Source organism: Guillardia theta, assembly GCF_000315625.1.
Source record: "Guillardia theta CCMP2712 unplaced genomic scaffold GUITHscaffold_85, whole genome shotgun sequence".
Classification (NCBI taxonomy): domain Eukaryota; class Cryptophyceae; order Pyrenomonadales; family Geminigeraceae; genus Guillardia; species Guillardia theta.
In genome coordinates this window covers 246,915-264,057 of record NW_005434589.1, presented here as the reverse complement: position 1 = coordinate 264,057, position 17,143 = coordinate 246,915, and the positions used below count along the sequence as shown (strand labels likewise).

The following is a 17,143-nucleotide window of genomic DNA, read 5'->3' as shown; positions in this document are numbered from 1 at the left end:
GAGCAGAGCATTTCGCGTGCCCGTGCTTACGAGTGCCCGCGTCTTCCAGCAGTGGGTAGAGGAGGGAGGGGTGGTCGTCACCTACCTCTCCCTGGCGGTCCCTACAGACCAACCCGCATTCCACTATAACTGAGCGGTAGAAACACCCAAGTCTCCCGCTCCAACTTTCAGTATTATCCTCCTGGAGGAGGGTACAAGACCTTTCATACAGAGCGGACCGGCGGGGGGCAGCCAGAAGGCTCGCGCCATTTGGTGTTCATGACGTACCTGAATGAGGTGGACGATGCAGGAGGGACGGAGTTCTACCACCAGAAGGTCACCGTGCAGCCCAAGAAGGGGCTCACGCTCGTGTGGCCAGCGGACTGGACCTTCACACACCGTGGGGTCCCGTCCCCGTCCCAGGAGAAGCGGATAGTGACGGGATGGTTCAACTTTGTATCGTGAGGAGGAAGGCGAGCAAAGGGATGGAGAAGGACAGTTGTTCGATGCTGATGGGTGCGAATGTGATTGCACATGCTGTGATGATCGCATTGAACAGCCGCGCAAGCAACTTGTAAGTAGATTTTTCAAGGATAAACACGCGAAGCTCCGCGATAGGTGGTGAATACATAAAGTTAAGCCAGTACAGCAAGCGCCAGCTGTAGAGGCTTGGGTTCAGATATTACAGAGACTCGTTCAGTAGCGTGCAGGAACTGAACCTCCAGCACGTGTCCTCGTTGACCTCTCAGCCGTTTGCTTGACCCTTTGGCTGTCTCCTCTTCTTCTCATTCCCTCCGCTTCTCCGGTTGCTGCAATCTCCAGCAGACTTGGGTAAACTCATCGTTTCTTAGCTGGACTCTTGCTCCCTCCCGTAGAGAACCACGAGACCACAGACGGCATGCTGCTCCAGGCGCCATACCTCCGCTCGATCTTCTGATTGCTAGAGTTGGAAGGAGGAGGAGGCCGTTTGCCCTTTCTAGTCTGAGGAAACCAGGAGACGACTGAAGGCATGGAGGTCCAGCTAGGTTTACCACGCTGAGAGCTTACCGAAAGCTGGTATCTTGCTTCGTCTTCCGAGGCCTTCTGGTAGTCTCTTGAGTAATTGCAATTCCAGGAGACGACTGAAGGTAGGCACGAGGAGGAAGCAGCGAGCTTAATGAAGCTCTCTACTTTGTATAGACGTCCCTGCCCAGTCCTCCCTCCTCCTGACATGGCGCACAAGTGAATCGCTGCGAGTTTCTCTTCACCAAAGCCCCGATTAGCCCACTGATTGTAGACCAGGGTGTTGGAAATTTGCATCAACGTCCTGCGCACCACTTTCAGGTCTTTCATCTTGCTGAGCTTCCAGATGGTCAGATGGAATTGATTGTCCCCGCTGGTAGAGGCAAGCTTCACTCCATTACCAGCGCTCTTCACCGCCTCCAAAACAATAGATGAAATCCTCTGCAAGAATTCGTGATCTGAAATCTTCAACCAGAGGACTTGGTTCCCGAACATTGAAAGACCTGCAACCTTAAGAGAAGAGACGTTTGAACCCTCTCGATTCTTCACACACTCGATGATATCTTGGGCTCTTGCTTGCAGAGCCTTGCGGACTCTAGAAAGAGCATCATCGTTGTCACATCGGAACACAGCAAGAGAGATGTGCAATTTGGTGATGTCGATCATTCCACTTCGTAAGATTGGGTGTGACTTCATCAGCGACTGTTGGATTCTGGCAACATTCTGCAAGATGCTTGGATTTACAATCGGCAATGAGACGAAGTGCGTCATTCTGTTGGCATCTTGTGGAAATGTTGACAACTGAACTTGTGGCGCAGATGCATGTTGTTGAGTAGCGGGTGCTGCTTCCGTTTGCCCTGCTGTCTTCGCGATTGCCTTGCTGGAAATAATCTTTCTCTCTCCGGCACTCTTCACAGTATTGGTTGTGCCAGCTGGAAGAACACTTTGCGATGAGGATTTTGAAGCGGTATTCGAGTCCCGTGCCTGGAAGACAACGAAGTAAATCAAAGATGAACACGAGAAAAATGGCTATCCTCGTCGCCTCACCATCTCTGCTAATCGTCTCTCAGCTGCTTGGAGGTCAGTTTGCAACTTTGAGATAGCATTTAGGTTTGTCTGATGAAGTTTAAAGAGCTCCATTATGACTGAGGAGAAGAACGCGAGAACTCATCAGTTTCATGAGGCGACTCGCTGATTTCAAATTACTAGGATCATTCTTCGTGACGCCAACTGACGATGCCTGCATGATTTTCGCCTACGGAAGGTTCCATGTTACACGAGGGTGGTCGCATTGAAAAATTGAGTTGCAGAGGCGCTTTGACATACTTGTGGAAAGAGATGATGGCACGCCTGTCACAGAACATGTATAAGTTGTCTTAACCAAGGGACATTTGAATCTCAAAAGTCGGTCCTACCTCCAAAATTGCTAATCGATGACCAAGGATGGCGATACCAAGATCTTCTCTGTGTTGCTTGTTTAGAATAGACCTTTACATTCTCGACATAAACCTCAGGCGCTGGTTATCAAGAAGCTTTAAATGGCTTCCTTGGATCTCTGTATCCATCAAATGAGCATGGGTGTAAATCGATTCAACAACTTGCCATGCAGCTGAAACTTCTTGGTATAGAGATCAATTGCCTTCTCTTGAACTCCAGCTTTATTCAAAGTGCTACGCAGCCACGACAAGACCTGCGCATGGAGCAAAATTTCACCAAAGATGAAATAATCTCATCTGTTCACAAAGAAATTCGTAGCTATAGTGTCAATCAAAGGTGATCAAGGAAAATTCATACAATGACAGATACAAAGAAAATGAATGATTCATAACATATACAATCTGTCCGGTTGACCTGTTGACTCGACCACCGTTCAGCTTGTTGAGCCTGTTCTGCTGGTTTGTTCGAAGTTGAGTGCGGCAACGTTGGAACGACATGCGGAAGATTCGAAGACCCCCGTGCAACGGCTGCAGACTGCTGGATGTGAGCTTCTCGTGTGACGCTTTGACTTTGTTGAATCTGAGAATTTACTTGCATCTTGCTCGCCACCACAGCATTGTGACCAGTACTCTTCGGCTGTTCCAGCTTCTTCACAGGAATGCTCGGAGCATTCGTGGCTGCCCTCTGCTCAACGGCTAGCCCTCTGCTCAGTGGGGCATTGACGACTTGGCTTTGCGGAGTAGTGATACCAGCAGAGACTCTAGCCTGTGGTACTTTGGAGGCATAATTTGGATCTACGGTGACGACGTTTTCCTTCCCGTAAGACGAAACCCTGACAACGAAACCCTGCCACAGCATAAGAAGAGCCTGTGGTACCTTTCGCAATTTGATACTACCTGCAAACCTCTGAAGAGATCTAATGCGCTCTGCATCAAGAGAAAGTCACTGCCTTGGCAACAAGGCATGCAGAGATGAAGAAGACCCGAAATCCACAATCTTCAGTCGGAAGGTTGATCCTGGATTAGTATCAAACTCACGTACTGAATTGGGTGTAACTTGTTGTACTCACCCAAACTTGGACGGCCAGAAAGATTCTATCTCTCTGATAGTCATCCCCTGTGGCAAGTCAACCTTGCAGTCAATGAAGGCATTCTAGAGCACCCTTGCAGACTCTGAGACAAGCTGCATGCCCTGCTGTCGTGTTCTCTCACGGATCTAACATGAAAGCATGAGAATCGTCTTTCACAGCAAGCCTCTGCTCCAGCAACACCTCTTCAATCGTGCTTCCGAAATGCCCATGATCGGTTGGAAACTCAACACTAAGACATCACAATGCTTAGATGAAAATCGAGGCAAAAAATATACAACAATCTGCCAGAGATCGTTTGATGATTACCTGGCTGATGATGTAGCCACATCAGCCAGCCCAAGTCAAAGTTCGACCAAAAAGAGGCGATGTGAGAAACAAGAGCACGCAAATAGGTCTACATCTACCATGAGACGCTGTCTCGCTCGCATTCTTGTTTCGTGTACGGACCCTGCTCATGACAATCAATCAGCCCATCGCCCTTCATGCTTCACTTCTTCTTGTCCTTTCGTCTCTAAATCCATTTTGTCTGTACGACCTCCTTGTCCTGCTTCTCCCTCATTGTCCCTCGCTCTTCAATCGCACACCCCAATAATCCCGTAGGAAAGGATTCTGCAAACTGGATGTCTGACCATGACAAAGTTTCACTTTGCCAGCTCCATCACATCTTCATCTAACACGATTCTATCTGAGTTGTTCTCTTCAATCTTGTGTCCTGTACATCTGAAACCTTCCCTCCGTCGTCTCCACTTAATGCGCCGCCGTACCTTGATCCCGAGCGCATTTCCAGGTGTCCCCTCTCAGCAGAGCGACATAACCCTACCCCCTTAAATTGTCAAGGATCGCATCGATTCGGGGGGTACGATACATTTTTTTATCTTCTCCAGAATCCGTTCATCCAACATGAGACTATAGGGGGTGTGGGTACTGGGTACTCGTGGTGTTGTGGGGGTGGTATGTCAAGTACCGGTTAAAGAAATCTATCATTGATGGGTAAAAACTGGTATTTGAAGATTTTCTGCGTCACACATCAAGTTGGGTGGGGTAGTACCACCCCGTAGGTCCTATCTCCTGACACATCAGAATCTCAACAAAACAACAAAAAAGCCGAGAGTAGCCGCTACCTCAGGCTTTGGCCCGGCCGGCCGCCATCATCGGATCGAGCCGGGCTCCGACTGCGGCAGGCCCTGACTCCGGTTACTAGCCTTGACCCCCCAGGGAAGGTTTCGTGGTCGGCGAGCCTCCGATGCTAAGCGGCCGCCCGAAGGCTGACGCTCGCCGGTAGTGTGGCCCGGGGCCAGACCCTGAGGTTCCACATGGATGCCGACGGGAAGTTGTGCTATGAACGTATGAGGGCGAGGGCGTCTGTTGTATGCGTGCAGACTGCTCGTCCTGGTTGGCAGCCGCTGTGGTGGCGGGAGTCACGGCGCGCTTCATCGCGGCAGCCGGCACGCTTCACGTTGCACGCCCTGTCACAAGTACACGTTTCATGCTGCACGCGCGTCCTGTTCTTTAGGAGCAAGCTTGCGCGGCGTAGGAGTCGCACCAATAGGTCACAACATCCTCCTGCCTGCGCTGGACTTGCCAGCAGATCAAGACTCATCCGAGCATTCAGCCGATGAAGATCACGAAGTTCATCATGACGCTTCCACCCACGGGAGCCGACATGACGCTGCGACGGAAACCCCGTGCCCGCACCTCCACAACAATACAACATCTGCATCACAACGCTCAGACTGCTTCACGTTCCAACGTCGACGGTCACATACCGCCGCGAGTGGACGCTACAACTCGCCAACGCCGACACAGCGCTCTTATCTCGAGCGACAGCGGCAACGACCATCCTCGCAACGAGCTGCCTCGCGTTCAATTCAATTAAACCTCGAAGACCGTTGCAGTGTGCTCACTAAACCATTCAACAAGCAATAATCAACACTGTCGTACAGGGCCTCACCAATTGCCTCAACAGCGATCCTTTCGTACAACTACAAGACATGATCTTGGCAAATACTGCACAGAACGTCTCCACAGATCACCGTGTCCGTTCTCACTGGCATCAACATTCAATTCCGAACGGAGAAAGGCCAGATCTGCATACCTGTACAGCCCAATCGAACAACTTGTCTCAATTGCTCCTCCTGAAATTCTCAAACTTCCATCTGGCAAGGTCTTACGCCTCAAACAGGCAATCTTTGGACTCAAACAGTCAGGGAAATTGCGGAACGATCATTTCAAAACCACCTTGATTTCAATCCGATTCCAGGCAGCCTGCGATCCGATGATCGGCCGGGGCTGAATCCCGGAACCGACCGACCGTGCCGTCTATACGGTCGTCAGACTTCCGTCAGACGGTATTGAATACCGTACCAGTCCCTTACTCACCCGGGTAACTCACCCCTACCCAACAGGCTGTGACCCCACCCCGGCCGCACTTCGGCAGTGAACTGTGTGTGTTATATGTTTTACCCTACGAGCACACAGCTTTAATTGGTGACCGGAATGGTGGTAGAAATTACGAAAGAGTTAATTCAAGTGTGAAGGATCAAAATGATGTGTGTGTGTTTGTGAAATATCTCTAACATGTTCGCAACTTTCTTACGTCTAAACGCTTACGACGTCAGTCAACTTTTTCTGCCACCAATCTCTTGCCACGTTCCTGCCCTGTCCTTCCTTCCCTTCCCTCCTTGCCTATCTGTCACACTTTCTCTTTCTATTCTCTACCCCTCTCAATTGGAACACTCATTTCAACTACTCTCTCATTATCATCGTTAGCAAACTGGAGGCAAGCTCCGTCGCATCGCAATCAGGCCTCGCCTCCGAGGCTCGTGCGTAACGAGGATTACCTAGTTCGAAGGACCTTCTAGTCTCTAGCCAAGTCATTTTTCATATACGGTCCCCTTGATCTTAGTGCTCATCGACTGATATGAGGAGCTTGTCCTTGCTAACGCTGAACTTGCCTCAGCTATTGGGCGGACCACTTCACAGGACAATTACATCTTGCTCCTTAAAGTCATCACCTGCCGAGGAAATTATTTCCACATCTCAACTCTCTGCGATCTTTACGTTTATCTTGTGCAAACTTTCCGGCCTTCATATATTGGTCATTTGTGTTCAATTTGGTCAATACATTGTTCACATTCACGTTCTACTGGATTGTTTTTTATTGTGGACATTAACATACATTCCCCTGGTTCTTTGAATAATCTCGTTGTGTCACCAATCTCGTGCGTCAAATTCTTTTTTCATACATTCACCCGACGACGCATTGCTAGTTGCATCGTCAGTGTTCAAGTTGAAGCGCATAGATCTTCTTACTGGTTGAGATCTTGACGGATATCGATCCGAGTTGCTCAGAATAATTCTGTTTACACGTCTTGTCATGCGGTTACGCGCAGCGCTCTTTTCTCATAATGCTTCATCGACCCGAGCGCTCCCGCCATTTTTGCACACGGATCCCTTTGTCGTTACGTTGGACCAATCGATGTAACCGTTCTACGAGCAGCTGTTTTATATATAATATTGTAATTCTTGTCACTACCCTATCAACGGCGATACCCTACCCTGCTGCTCTTTGACCTTATTTTGAACCCCCGCAAGCGGGCACCTGGCAGTGACTACCAGTGGTATCTGTTGGTGCTATGATGCCTACTGGGAACCTCCTAGAAGGTAGGGTGCCTCTTCAAGGCATGGTGGGTGGGTCATAGGTTGCCTATGGTGGGGGTTCGTTCTGTTTTTTTTCTGGTCATTTGTCCCCACAGACGTTGACAGCGTTCCTCTTTCCCTTTTTTTCTGGTCATTCCTGGTACTACGGCTCCACAGAGGACCACCCTACCCTCAAAAGCCCTAGGAAGACCCCCTTCTTCTCAGGCAGTCTACACCCCTACCAAGAGGCGTAGATTTCGAAAAGATGCCTTCTCGTCGATCCCTAATGCAGACGTAGAACTACCCCCTGACCTGACGTTTCGCTACTCCCGACCGCAGTGTGTCCATTGTACCCTATCCTTTTCCATAACATTGCAGTATACAAAGTGGGTACTCCAGATGCAGGTGGCAGGAAACATAGGGTGGGGGTGATAGTATGGAGGGGGTAGGGGGTGCCTCCTTGCTTCTCTGATGTGAAGGTTACGTGAAACCTCCTCTGGTCCACTTCGCCTCCCCTGCCCACGCGTGACTCTTCCTCCGTGCTCTACTCATCTCAGTGAGCTTCCGCGTTCGTTGATCCCCTTCCTGCTCTTGCAGCTGATAGACTCGAGCCTTCCATTCGTTGCAATGACCATGTCCAAGAGGTATTGTTCTCCCCCAAGACCTTCGATCCTGATCCTGCTTTCTAGGTCCCTCACCACCGCACGTGGTTTCCTGCCTTACGTGGTGCTGTTTCTCTCCGTATCAGCATGTGCTGCCACCATGGTCGACAGTCCCGAGATCGGCATCCCCTACCTGTACAAGGGTCTCATCACCTGGGCCTTCTTCTGGGCTTTCCTTGACGCCTTCACCATCGGAGCCAACGACGTTGCCAACGCCTTCGCTAACGCTGTTGGAGCCAAGACCATCTCCTTCAGGACAGCTGTCTCGATCGCGTGCGTTTGCGAGCTTGTTGGTGTGATTGCTCTGGGCAGCACTGTGACCGATGCTGTGCGCAAGAAGATGGTCAAGGTGGACTGGTTCAGGCATGATCCTTACGTCCTTGCCCTGGGCATGAGCTGCGTCAACCTTGGCTCTGGTGGATGGGTGTTCGTCGCCACCACGCTGTCTATGCCTGTCTCGACTACTCACTCGGTTGTTGGCGCCATCCTTGGTATCGGTATTGCAACCTGGGGTGCTTCTGGAGTGAACTGGGGCTATGACGGAGGGTTTGGTGGAGTTGTTGCATCCTGGTTCATTTCACCCATCCTCTCTGGAGTGTTGGCTGCAATCTTCTACCTCAGCACCAAGTTCCTCGTGCTCAAGCATCCCGACGATGTCGCCGTCAAGCGCGGCATTGCGCTCCTTCCCGTCTACTTCTTCTTCGCCTTTGGCGTCGTGGCCGGCTTCATGGTCATGAAGGGAATCCCTGCATTGAAGAAGACACCTTACGAAGTTACTGTTCCCGTCACCTTTGCCATCGGCATCTTCTTTGGCATCTTCGGTTACTTGTTCTGCGTGCCATGGACTCGTCGTGCTATTGTGGACAACGAGAACCTGCCATGGTACACCATGTTCTACATCTGCTCCGTTCCTGTTGGTTCAATGGGATACAACGAGGAGAATAACGTGCAAGATCAGAACAAAGTCGATCTCGTTGAGACTGGAAACTTTAATCAGAACATGCCACAGCCTTCCATGTACTTCAACCAGGCTCCAATGATGCCTGGTCAAGCCCCCATGATGGTTCAGGGTGCTTACTTTGGAAAGGATGAAATCGAGGACAAGCCACAGAACGACAGCATCCTCACCAGTGTTCTTAAGTGCATCTTCCCTGGATTCTACATGGACATCGGAGGCCTCAAGGAGGAGGATGCTGCCATGCACGCCAAGGCCTTCCAGGCTTACTCCAAGACCGAGGAGATGTTCAAGATGCTCCAGCTCACCACCTGCTGCTTCTTCTCCATCTCCCACGGCGCCAACGACATGGCTAACGCTGTCGCTCCCTTCGCTACTGTCTGGATGGTCTACAGCACCGGCACGGTTGCAAGCAAGGCGGAGGTTCCCATCTGGCTTCTGGTCTACGGAGGTCTCGCGCTCGACGTCGGTTTGTTGACGATGGGCTACTACATCATGGACGCTCTTGGCAACCGCCTGACCCTTCAGTCTCCTTCCCGCGGCTTCTGTATCGAGCTGGGAGCTATGTTCACTGTGATGACCTTCTCTCGTCTCGGAGTTCCTGTCTCCACCACTCACTGCATCTCCGGTGCCACCACTGCTGTCGGACTTTGCAACGGAGACGTCGGAGCTGTCAACTGGAAGCTCGTCGGTGTCATCTTCGGCGGATGGCTTCTCACTTGCCCATGTGCCGGCATTGTGACTGGTCTGCTCTACTGGGCCATCGCCGCTGCTCCATCGCCCGTGGCAGGCAACGGATTCTTCAGTGGTTATCACGGTTAAGGCTATTTTCATTGATTCCGTGGCATCGGCTTTGTGTGCATTAAATTTATTTATGGTTTGTTTGCAAACAATCTTTGATTCGAAGGTTGTAATAAACTGGAAAAAGACACTTGAGGGGCCGCAACACTCACACTGTGAAAGTGACGGTTCGCCATCACTCACTGAGCGGCCAAGCCGCGTTCCACGGTGACCGTACTTATTCTCGGCTCGCTTTCACGACTCTGTTGACTGTCTCAGGCATGGCAGTCTCATGCCGGCGCCACATTGCTCCGACAAGCTTCATGATCAGCACACTTCATAGCCCACTGTCTCTTGCTGCGGCCAGGACAACTTCGGAGCCGAGAAGGCTTACGCACACGGCGGCCTCAGCGATATCTCCGAGGGATGACCATACCACAACTTGAACCGCCGGTACGGTATGACGCCGGCGGCGTTGAAACTGGGAGAGGCCAAGATGAGTGTGAGGGCCCGGCGAGACTGTTGAGAGACCATCCAACTGCCGCGGTTTTCAGTCCACAGGCTGTCGGCGTGTCACCCGGCACTTCGGGCCTGGCAGTGACGGCAGACCGTCCCGGCGGGCTGGCCCGTCAAGCCCCCGGCCCGGCGCGGCCTGACTCTGAGGAGTCAGCCTGGCCCGGGAGACTTGCACCGTGACATTACTAGTGACTACTGGCGAGTATCATTCAGTGCCTGAACAGGGCTTATGCAGGCGAAGGGATTTTCAGCTTCCTCATCGAGTGGAAAGAAGAAGGACAAGGCAGTCAACTCACTTGCTGTCCCACAGCAACAGCAAGTCGGAGGGACAGCGGCTGCTCTCGAAAAGTTCGCATTGCCCGAGGGCGCCATGTTCATGGGGGCATGGCGGATGCTAGACGACAGCATCTGCGATGACCTGATCCACTGCTTTGAGAACAATCCGAGAGGACAGCTGCGAGGAATGATCTCCATGAAGGGAACACGTCATCGGCAACGCGCTGGCCGGCCTCATAGACAACCTCGTTCAGGACAACCGCATGTTCGACTACCAAGGCACGCGCCATCTCATCCTGAGCAGGGCGTTCCAGACCATCTGCTTCGCCAACAACCCCATGAACTGCATCACGAGGACTACCACCGTGGGCCTTGTGGACGTCCTTCGCCTGGCCGACGACGACGCGCTCTGCGAGAAGGGGATGCGGTCATGGCTGCAGGACATCGCCAAGGTGCAGCCCTCCACGAGCCTCTGGGCGGCGTCCAGGGCCTGCGTGGGGAGGATCACCTCGGAGCAGAGCCATTTCGCCGTGCCCGTGGCTTACGAGTGGCCCGCGTCCTTCCAGCAGTGGGTAGAGGAGGGAGGGGTGGTCGTCACCTACCTCTCCCTGGCGGTCCCTACAGACCAACCCGCATTCCACTATAACTGAGCGGTAGAAACACCCAAGTCTCCCGCTCCAACTTTCAGTATTATCCTCCTGGAGGAGGGTACAAGACCTTTCATACAGAGCGGACCGGCGGGGGGCAGCCAGAAGGCTCGCGCCATTTGGTGTTCATGACGTACCTGAATGAGGTGGACGATGCAGGAGGGACGGAGTTCTACCACCAGAAGGTCACCGTGCAGCCCAAGAAGGGGCTCACGCTCGTGTGGCCAGCGGACTGGACCTTCACACACCGTGGGGTCCCGTCCCCGTCCCAGGAGAAGCGGATAGTGACGGGATGGTTCAACTTTGTATCGTGAGGAGGAAGGCGAGCAAAGGGATGGAGAAGGACAGTTGTTCGATGCTGATGGGTGCGAATGTGATTGCACATGCCGTGATGATCGCATTGAACAGCCGCGCAAGCAACTTGTAAGTAGATTTTTCAAGGATAAACACGCGAAGCTCCGCGATAGGTGGTGAATACATAAAGTTAAGCCAGTACAGCAAGCGCCAGCTGTAGAGGCTTGGGTTCAGATATTACAGAGACTCGTTCAGTAGCGTGCAGGAACTGAACCTCCAGCACGTGTCCTCGTTGACCTCTCAGCCGTTTGCTTGACCCTTTGGCTGTCTCCACTTCTTCTCATTCCCTCCGCTTCTCCGGTTGCTGCAATCTCCAGCAGACTTGGGTAAACTCATCGTTTCTTAGCTGGACTCTTGCTCCCTCCCGTAGAGAACCACGAGACCACAGACGGCATGCTGCTCCAGGCGCCATACCTCCGCTCGATCTTCTGCTTGCTAGAGTTGGAAGGAGGAGGAGGCCGTTTGCCCTTTCTAGTCTGAGGAAACCAGGAGACGACTGAAGGCATGGAGGTCCAGCTAAGTTTACCACGCTGAGAGCTTACCGAAAGCTGGTATCTTGCTTCGTCTTCCGAGGCCTTCTGGTAGTCTCTTGAGTAATTGCAATTCCAGGAGACGACTGAAGGTAGGCAAGAGGAGGAAGCAGCGAGCTTAATGAAGCTCTCTACTTTGTATAGACGTCCCTGCCCAGTCCTCCCTCCTCCTGACATGGCGCACAAGTGAATCGCTGCGAGTTTCTCTTCTCCAAAGCCCCGATTAGCCCACTGATTGTAGACCAGGGTGTTGGAAATTTGCATCAACGTCCTGCGCACCACTTTCAGGTCTTTCATCTTGCTGAGCTTCCAGATGGTCAGATGGAATTGATTGTCCCCGCTGGTAGAGGCAAGCTTTGCGCATGGAGCAAAATTTCACCAAAGATGAAATAATCACATCTGTTCACAAAGAAATTCGTAGCTATAGTGTCAATCAAAGGTGATGAAGGAAAATTCATACAGATACAAAGAAAATGAATGATTCATAACATATACAATCTATCCGGTTGACCGTTAACTCGACCACCGTTCAGCTTGTTGAGCCTGTCACGAGTCTGCTCGGTTTGTTCGAAGTTCAACGGAGTGCGGCAACGTTGGAACGACAGCGGCGGAAGATTCGAAGACTCCCCCGCGCAACGGCTCAGTGCAGACTGCTGGATGTGAGCTTCTGGCCTTGCACATGGACGCAGCATCTCACTCAGCCTGAATCTTTGATGAGTCGGAGGGTACTCGGAGGCATTTGAAGCCTTGCTGCTGCCGGCGGTCGGAGTTCAGGCTACTAGGCTAGTAACTCACTGGAGTCAGATTGGTTGAACACCAAAGCAATGCCGGTAGGCTCACATGGTCCGGCGGACTGATAGGCCCGGGCCGAGCCGGAGCCGGAGCCTGGCATCCGCAACACAGCCCGCGGCCGCGCTCGGAGTCCGATCACCGTACGGTACGGTCCCGGGCCGGCCGGCGCCGCGGCGCCGGGATTCCGAAGCCTAGTACGGGCCGGGAGTCACAAGTTTCGTAGGTTATCAGCCTCCGACCCTGCGCGCCACTTCAGGAATTTGTTGGACCCCCATTTGAATGACCCCCATGTTAAAGGAAAGTACCCCCCATAAATTTATCGTACCCCACTATTTATTGTTCAAAATAGGGGCTCTTGGGAGATTATATGTAACCCCTACCCTCAAAAGAATGATACCATCCCATGTCAACCCACACCCATCACAAGCCCATGGCATCATTCGGCACCTTTCAAGGTACGGCACGCTCACCTGGCCGCTTGAGATGAGCATAAGGCACAGAGTCAGCTCTGCTGCCTTCATACTGGCATCTTCTTTGTCTCCTGTATCCTCCTCATAGTTTTGCCTCTCTCTTCCTCTCATCCTTACCCTGTTGAAAGCTCAACTGTTCCCTTGTGAGAAGCATAGTTTCCTGTGCGTGTGACACCGTCTTTGTTGCTCCAGGTGCGGAAGACGCAAAGGGCAGCACCATGCCTGAGAATAGGTGTCAAGTTGTTGCAGAAGTATGTAAGATGTTCTCATGCATGGAATCCCCAGATATTCAAGATATGCTTTGGCTGCCCTTGCGTTTGCTATGTGCGGTGCTCTTGGTAAGATGGTAATTTTTTTCTAAGAGAATGGTTGATATATCAAATGTAGCATTGGTGTTATCATTTGGGTCTGGTCGTAACTCGACTGTCTTGGATTCATTGGGCGTTTTCAGCCCGGTAAGTCAGTTTTAGAACTCACCAACATAATCTCAAGTCTGAAAAACAGAAGGAGAAGGTTGTACAATTCTCCCTCAAGGTTGTGCATCTTACTGCGTGAGTGTGGCTGTGGCATAACGTGGCTATCTTTCAGCGGGCAAGGACGGACTTAGATCCTGGTTCCCTCCAAGGCTTGATCGCTGCTGCTGATGTGAGACGAATTTGCAAGCTTTTTCCTCCCTGAATGCACCTGCGTCATCAGGGGGGGAGCATGCACTCGAGCTGGCAAGACAGGCCGCGTCATCAATCGGTCCTTTCCATGAGCAGACTCGACAGATTCAGCGACTGACGCATCTTGGGCAGAGGGATAGGACCTTCGACTCGCTTACAAGGCTGCAGGTAACAGGTGGCATTCGTTCCTGTCTCTGTTCAATGCCGTGCAGGAGCAGGAGACAACGCAGTCTGACAGGAAGGCGTCTGACTCACAGGTGACGTAGACGTGGGTGATGTGATGAGTTCTAAGGTTGTTGAACTTTCAGGCGCCGATCTTGAGAAATGCCCTTGGGAAGACGCTTGCGAAGTATTTCACCACTGTGAGATCTGTCAAGGATGATCAGGGAACTTTCATCGCCTAATTCACAGACATCAAAGCTTTTGCGTGAACATTTTTGCTTGTAACTTAAATTATTGTGCAAGAAACTTTTTCAGTGAGCCTCCGAATCATAGCGCGATCTTCCGCATTTTTTCCTGTGTTATGTGCGTAGCGTGATACGGTCGTCGGAACAGTTCTGGGCAGAATTCAACCATTCAACATAGTACGCCGTAACTATGTGACCATTTCAGGCTGCAGTCCACGGCCACCCCGGCACCCAGCCGGGCAGGCCGCGCTGAGTCGCGGCGCCGGGCCCGAGTCCGCCGGTCCACGCCCGGCTGTGACCGTACCGGCGTTACAGGCACAGTACGGCGGCGGGCCGCCCGGCGGCGGGCCGCGTGGCCCGATCGGACCGTCCGCCGGGCCCGGCGTTTCCGGGAGTTCGACTCAGTGACTCGTGACTCGGTACGGTACGCCCGGAGCACGGTCACTGAGCCCCCCGGCCCGGTGGCACTCTCGACTCGCACCCTTCAAAAGTATCACAATTTTAGTTAATGGAGGCTGGGTGGCGGCAGAGATGAGCGAGGGCGGAAGGGGAGGGAGGATGGGGAAGGGAGGGACGGGGAGAGAGCATCTACTAGGAGAGGGATGGAAAGGGAGGAGGGGATGAGCAGCAGGAGGGGAAGCAGTATGAGGAGGACAGAGACAAGAGGAGAGGTGAAAGGGGTGAGATGGAACCAGTAGAACGGTAGCTATGCAGTGCAAGGGGAGGGGCCGAGGTTGTGGGAATGAGAAGGACGTGGAGATAGCAATCCAAATAAAAGTGCATGTGAATGATATGGAGAAGGGACAGACAAGTTAGCGGTTACGATGAAGTCCATGTGGCAGGTCAAGAGCGTAGCCGACATTAATAAGCGATAGAGGAGGGAAGGACAGAACAATTGCACAGCTGAGATCATCTTTGACAAGCATCCCCGCTTATGCGACCAGAGGTTGATATCTTGATACAGGTTACTTGATTCCTCTTGCTTGTGGGACCGGCGCTCTTCAGTCACGATGCCCTCGGGTAGTCTGAGCAGGTTGCTCTATGCGTGGCATGGTGATTGAGCGCTGACGCTGCGATCAGCTACATGAGAGGCATGGACCTCGGAGACTCACCGATCTGCCTCATCCCTACTCCGCCTCCGTCTCTTTGGCGCGAAAGGAAGAAGGTGGCTCGAGCTTGTTGCCGGACATGTCTACCGGGAAGGCTGAGCATGCAACAGGAGAAGGAGCAGCAGAAAGCAGCTCAGTCACAGCCGCCGCTGCCAGGAGGCGTCGTACCACCAGTGATTCTGCAGCAGCCGAATATCCAGGTCGAAGCAGGAAGGGAGGTCTTGTGTGGTGACTGTGAAGCAGCAACAAGGATGGGAATGGAAGACTTTTGCTAACCCGGCACGATCGGATGGTTTAGAGCTCCGTCACTGGCAGGTCGGACAAGGAGGGGGAGCAGGTGTGTTGGGGTTTTGTGATGTGTATGCTGCAGAGGAAGGGAATAAATCTAGAGGAGTATCCGTTCGCCAAGTTCAACAAGAAGGAAAGTTTCAACCGCATCGCTCCTGATCCGAGAGTGAACCAAAGAAACAACAGGCGGCGGTTCTGAAGTACAACGAGGAGGAATACGCGCGACATCTGACGGTTTCGGACTGGACGAAACAAGAAACTGACGAGGTGTTCTCCTGCTGAGAGATGGTGATGGTGGGCTGATCGGTTGGTCTTGACAGCTCTTCAAGCTGGTGGAGAGATTCGATCTCAACTTCATCGTCGTGAATGGTTGATGGAAACTCACTTTGAAGTTCTCTGGCTCATCAAGAAATTGCCAACAGACCGATGGAATCTCTCTACTCCACGGAGCATAGATGCACTCAAAGACAGGTGGAGGCTTCTGAATCCATGTTGTAGCGATCATTCAATTGTTGCCAGGTTCTACTTCTGTCAGAGAAAGCTGGCAGAGGTGACCAGGGTCGACAAATCCGCTGATGATTTACTGACATGTTTCCTTGTGCTCACTCAGCTCCGAAACCTTTGCGGAGATGGCGATGATGGAGTTTTGATGACGCACCCTTACAACTTGGAGTGGGAGACGCAGGCGAGGGATCGGGGCCATACTCCCTGCTCATTTACCGTGTGTGACAGAGAAAGATGGGGATGGAGAAGTTGTTCACCCGACCGAAGGCAGAGATGAAGAGCGAGCTAGTCGTAAGCATTCTTTGCTTCCCGCCAGCGTGCTGTGAACCACATTGCTTCCTGCAGATCTTGGAGCAGGCTCGCAAGATCGACACGAACAGAAAGAAGAAGGTGGGGAATTTCTCCTTCTCCTCCCATCCTGTGGTGCTCACGATCTTTTTCAGTCACAGCCAGACATAAAGAAGAAGAAAGGGGAGGTGGAGGAGGAAGCTGCTGCGTGCCCCCCTGGCTCTGTCGCTCTCCGGAGCACGATCGTGAGTGTCGAGCACTTCGCATTCTACTCCTCCTCCAGCTCCCTCACCGGTCAGCAGGTGACAAAGTCTGCGGAACGGCAAAGCGCACTCAAGTGGCTAGCGGGTAAATCCTCCCTATTACTACAGCCTTTCCTCGTCGTCCTCCTCTCTTCTCCTCCTCCTCTACCCCCGAATTCACCTGCCTCTCGCTCCACCATGTTCTTCCTGCTTCCTTCAACTCCCATCGAATCCTACCTAGTCACCAATTGCACTATGTTGTTTCCCTTTTGTTTTTGCGGCAACACTCAAGCTTGACTGTTGCTCCTTCCAGGAGCAGGAATCTATATCCATCTGTCATCCCAGCACACACAAGCGGTAAGTTATAGATATGTGAATTTCTCCTCCCCCTCTTGCTGCTGCTGCTCCTCCTCCACCACCACCTCCTTCTGCTGCTCATGCTCCACCTCTTTCTCCTCCTCCTTTATCACCACCACCATCACCTTGGCTGCCTCTTTCTCCTCCTCCTCCT

The 17,143-nt window shown here is 52.3% G+C and overlaps 7 protein-coding genes across 7 annotated transcripts in view; 4 read left to right on the top strand and 3 right to left on the bottom strand.

The window, feature by feature from the left end:
* Positions 1–816: 816 nt before the first annotated feature.
* GUITHDRAFT_115527 (hypothetical protein) lies at positions 817–2,031 on the bottom strand (the record flags this gene model as incomplete). The annotated part of the gene is made up of 2 exons (XM_005825310.1): positions 817–1,965; positions 2,029–2,031. The coding sequence occupies 2 exons, from the start codon at positions 2,029–2,031 to the stop codon at positions 817–819; spliced, it is 1,152 nt and encodes a 383-aa protein (XP_005825367.1).
* Positions 2,032–2,545: 514 nt separating this feature from the next.
* Positions 2,546–4,289, bottom strand: GUITHDRAFT_115526 (hypothetical protein; the record flags this gene model as incomplete). Its single annotated transcript, XM_005825309.1, has 10 exons — positions 2,546–2,671; positions 2,833–3,264; positions 3,315–3,344; positions 3,401–3,434; positions 3,488–3,534; positions 3,580–3,633; positions 3,689–3,737; positions 3,913–3,956; positions 4,044–4,132; positions 4,184–4,289. 10 exons carry the CDS (start codon positions 4,287–4,289, stop codon positions 2,546–2,548), a joined length of 1,011 nt encoding a protein of 336 aa, XP_005825366.1.
* An 827-nt stretch (positions 4,290–5,116) lies between these two features.
* Positions 5,117–5,568, bottom strand: GUITHDRAFT_115525 (hypothetical protein; the record flags this gene model as incomplete). The annotated part of the gene is made up of 4 exons (XM_005825308.1): positions 5,117–5,222; positions 5,275–5,360; positions 5,413–5,490; positions 5,542–5,568. 4 exons carry the CDS (start codon positions 5,566–5,568, stop codon positions 5,117–5,119), a joined length of 297 nt encoding a protein of 98 aa, XP_005825365.1.
* A 2,341-nt stretch (positions 5,569–7,909) lies between these two features.
* On the top strand, positions 7,910–9,586 carry GUITHDRAFT_77210 (hypothetical protein; the record flags this gene model as incomplete). Its single annotated transcript, XM_005825307.1, has 2 exons — positions 7,910–8,941; positions 8,996–9,586. 2 exons carry the CDS (start codon positions 7,910–7,912, stop codon positions 9,584–9,586), a joined length of 1,623 nt encoding a protein of 540 aa, XP_005825364.1.
* Positions 9,587–10,289: 703 nt separating this feature from the next.
* GUITHDRAFT_144311 (hypothetical protein) lies at positions 10,290–11,297 on the top strand (the record flags this gene model as incomplete). Its single annotated transcript, XM_005825306.1, has 3 exons — positions 10,290–10,545; positions 10,577–10,904; positions 10,994–11,297. The coding sequence occupies 3 exons, from the start codon at positions 10,290–10,292 to the stop codon at positions 11,295–11,297; spliced, it is 888 nt and encodes a 295-aa protein (XP_005825363.1).
* A 1,797-nt stretch (positions 11,298–13,094) lies between these two features.
* Positions 13,095–14,281, top strand: GUITHDRAFT_154739 (hypothetical protein). The gene is made up of 10 exons (XM_005825305.1): positions 13,095–13,114; positions 13,322–13,361; positions 13,415–13,467; positions 13,517–13,584; positions 13,634–13,663; positions 13,718–13,774; positions 13,826–13,873; positions 13,927–13,962; positions 14,007–14,051; positions 14,103–14,281. The coding sequence occupies exons 2-10, from the start codon at positions 13,348–13,350 to the stop codon at positions 14,196–14,198; spliced, it is 447 nt and encodes a 148-aa protein (XP_005825362.1). The 5' UTR covers positions 13,095–13,114; positions 13,322–13,347; the 3' UTR covers positions 14,199–14,281.
* A 930-nt stretch (positions 14,282–15,211) lies between these two features.
* The window catches only part of GUITHDRAFT_165239 (hypothetical protein), a gene marked incomplete at both ends in the record, with an annotated part of 2,621 nt that continues 689 nt past the window's right edge, over positions 15,212–17,143 (top strand). Inside the window, 15 exons of the mRNA XM_005825304.1 lie at positions 15,212–15,234; positions 15,282–15,366; positions 15,421–15,510; positions 15,554–15,625; positions 15,681–15,764; positions 15,785–15,865; positions 15,919–15,967; positions 16,021–16,069; positions 16,118–16,148; positions 16,209–16,283; positions 16,331–16,393; positions 16,448–16,492; positions 16,546–16,635; positions 16,693–16,738; positions 16,946–16,989. Coding sequence (XP_005825361.1) covers positions 15,212–15,234; positions 15,282–15,366; positions 15,421–15,510; positions 15,554–15,625; positions 15,681–15,764; positions 15,785–15,865; positions 15,919–15,967; positions 16,021–16,069; positions 16,118–16,148; positions 16,209–16,283; positions 16,331–16,393; positions 16,448–16,492; positions 16,546–16,635; positions 16,693–16,738; positions 16,946–16,989 — 927 coding nt within the window. The remainder of the gene's footprint in view (positions 15,235–15,281; positions 15,367–15,420; positions 15,511–15,553; positions 15,626–15,680; positions 15,765–15,784; positions 15,866–15,918; positions 15,968–16,020; positions 16,070–16,117; positions 16,149–16,208; positions 16,284–16,330; positions 16,394–16,447; positions 16,493–16,545; positions 16,636–16,692; positions 16,739–16,945; positions 16,990–17,143) is intronic.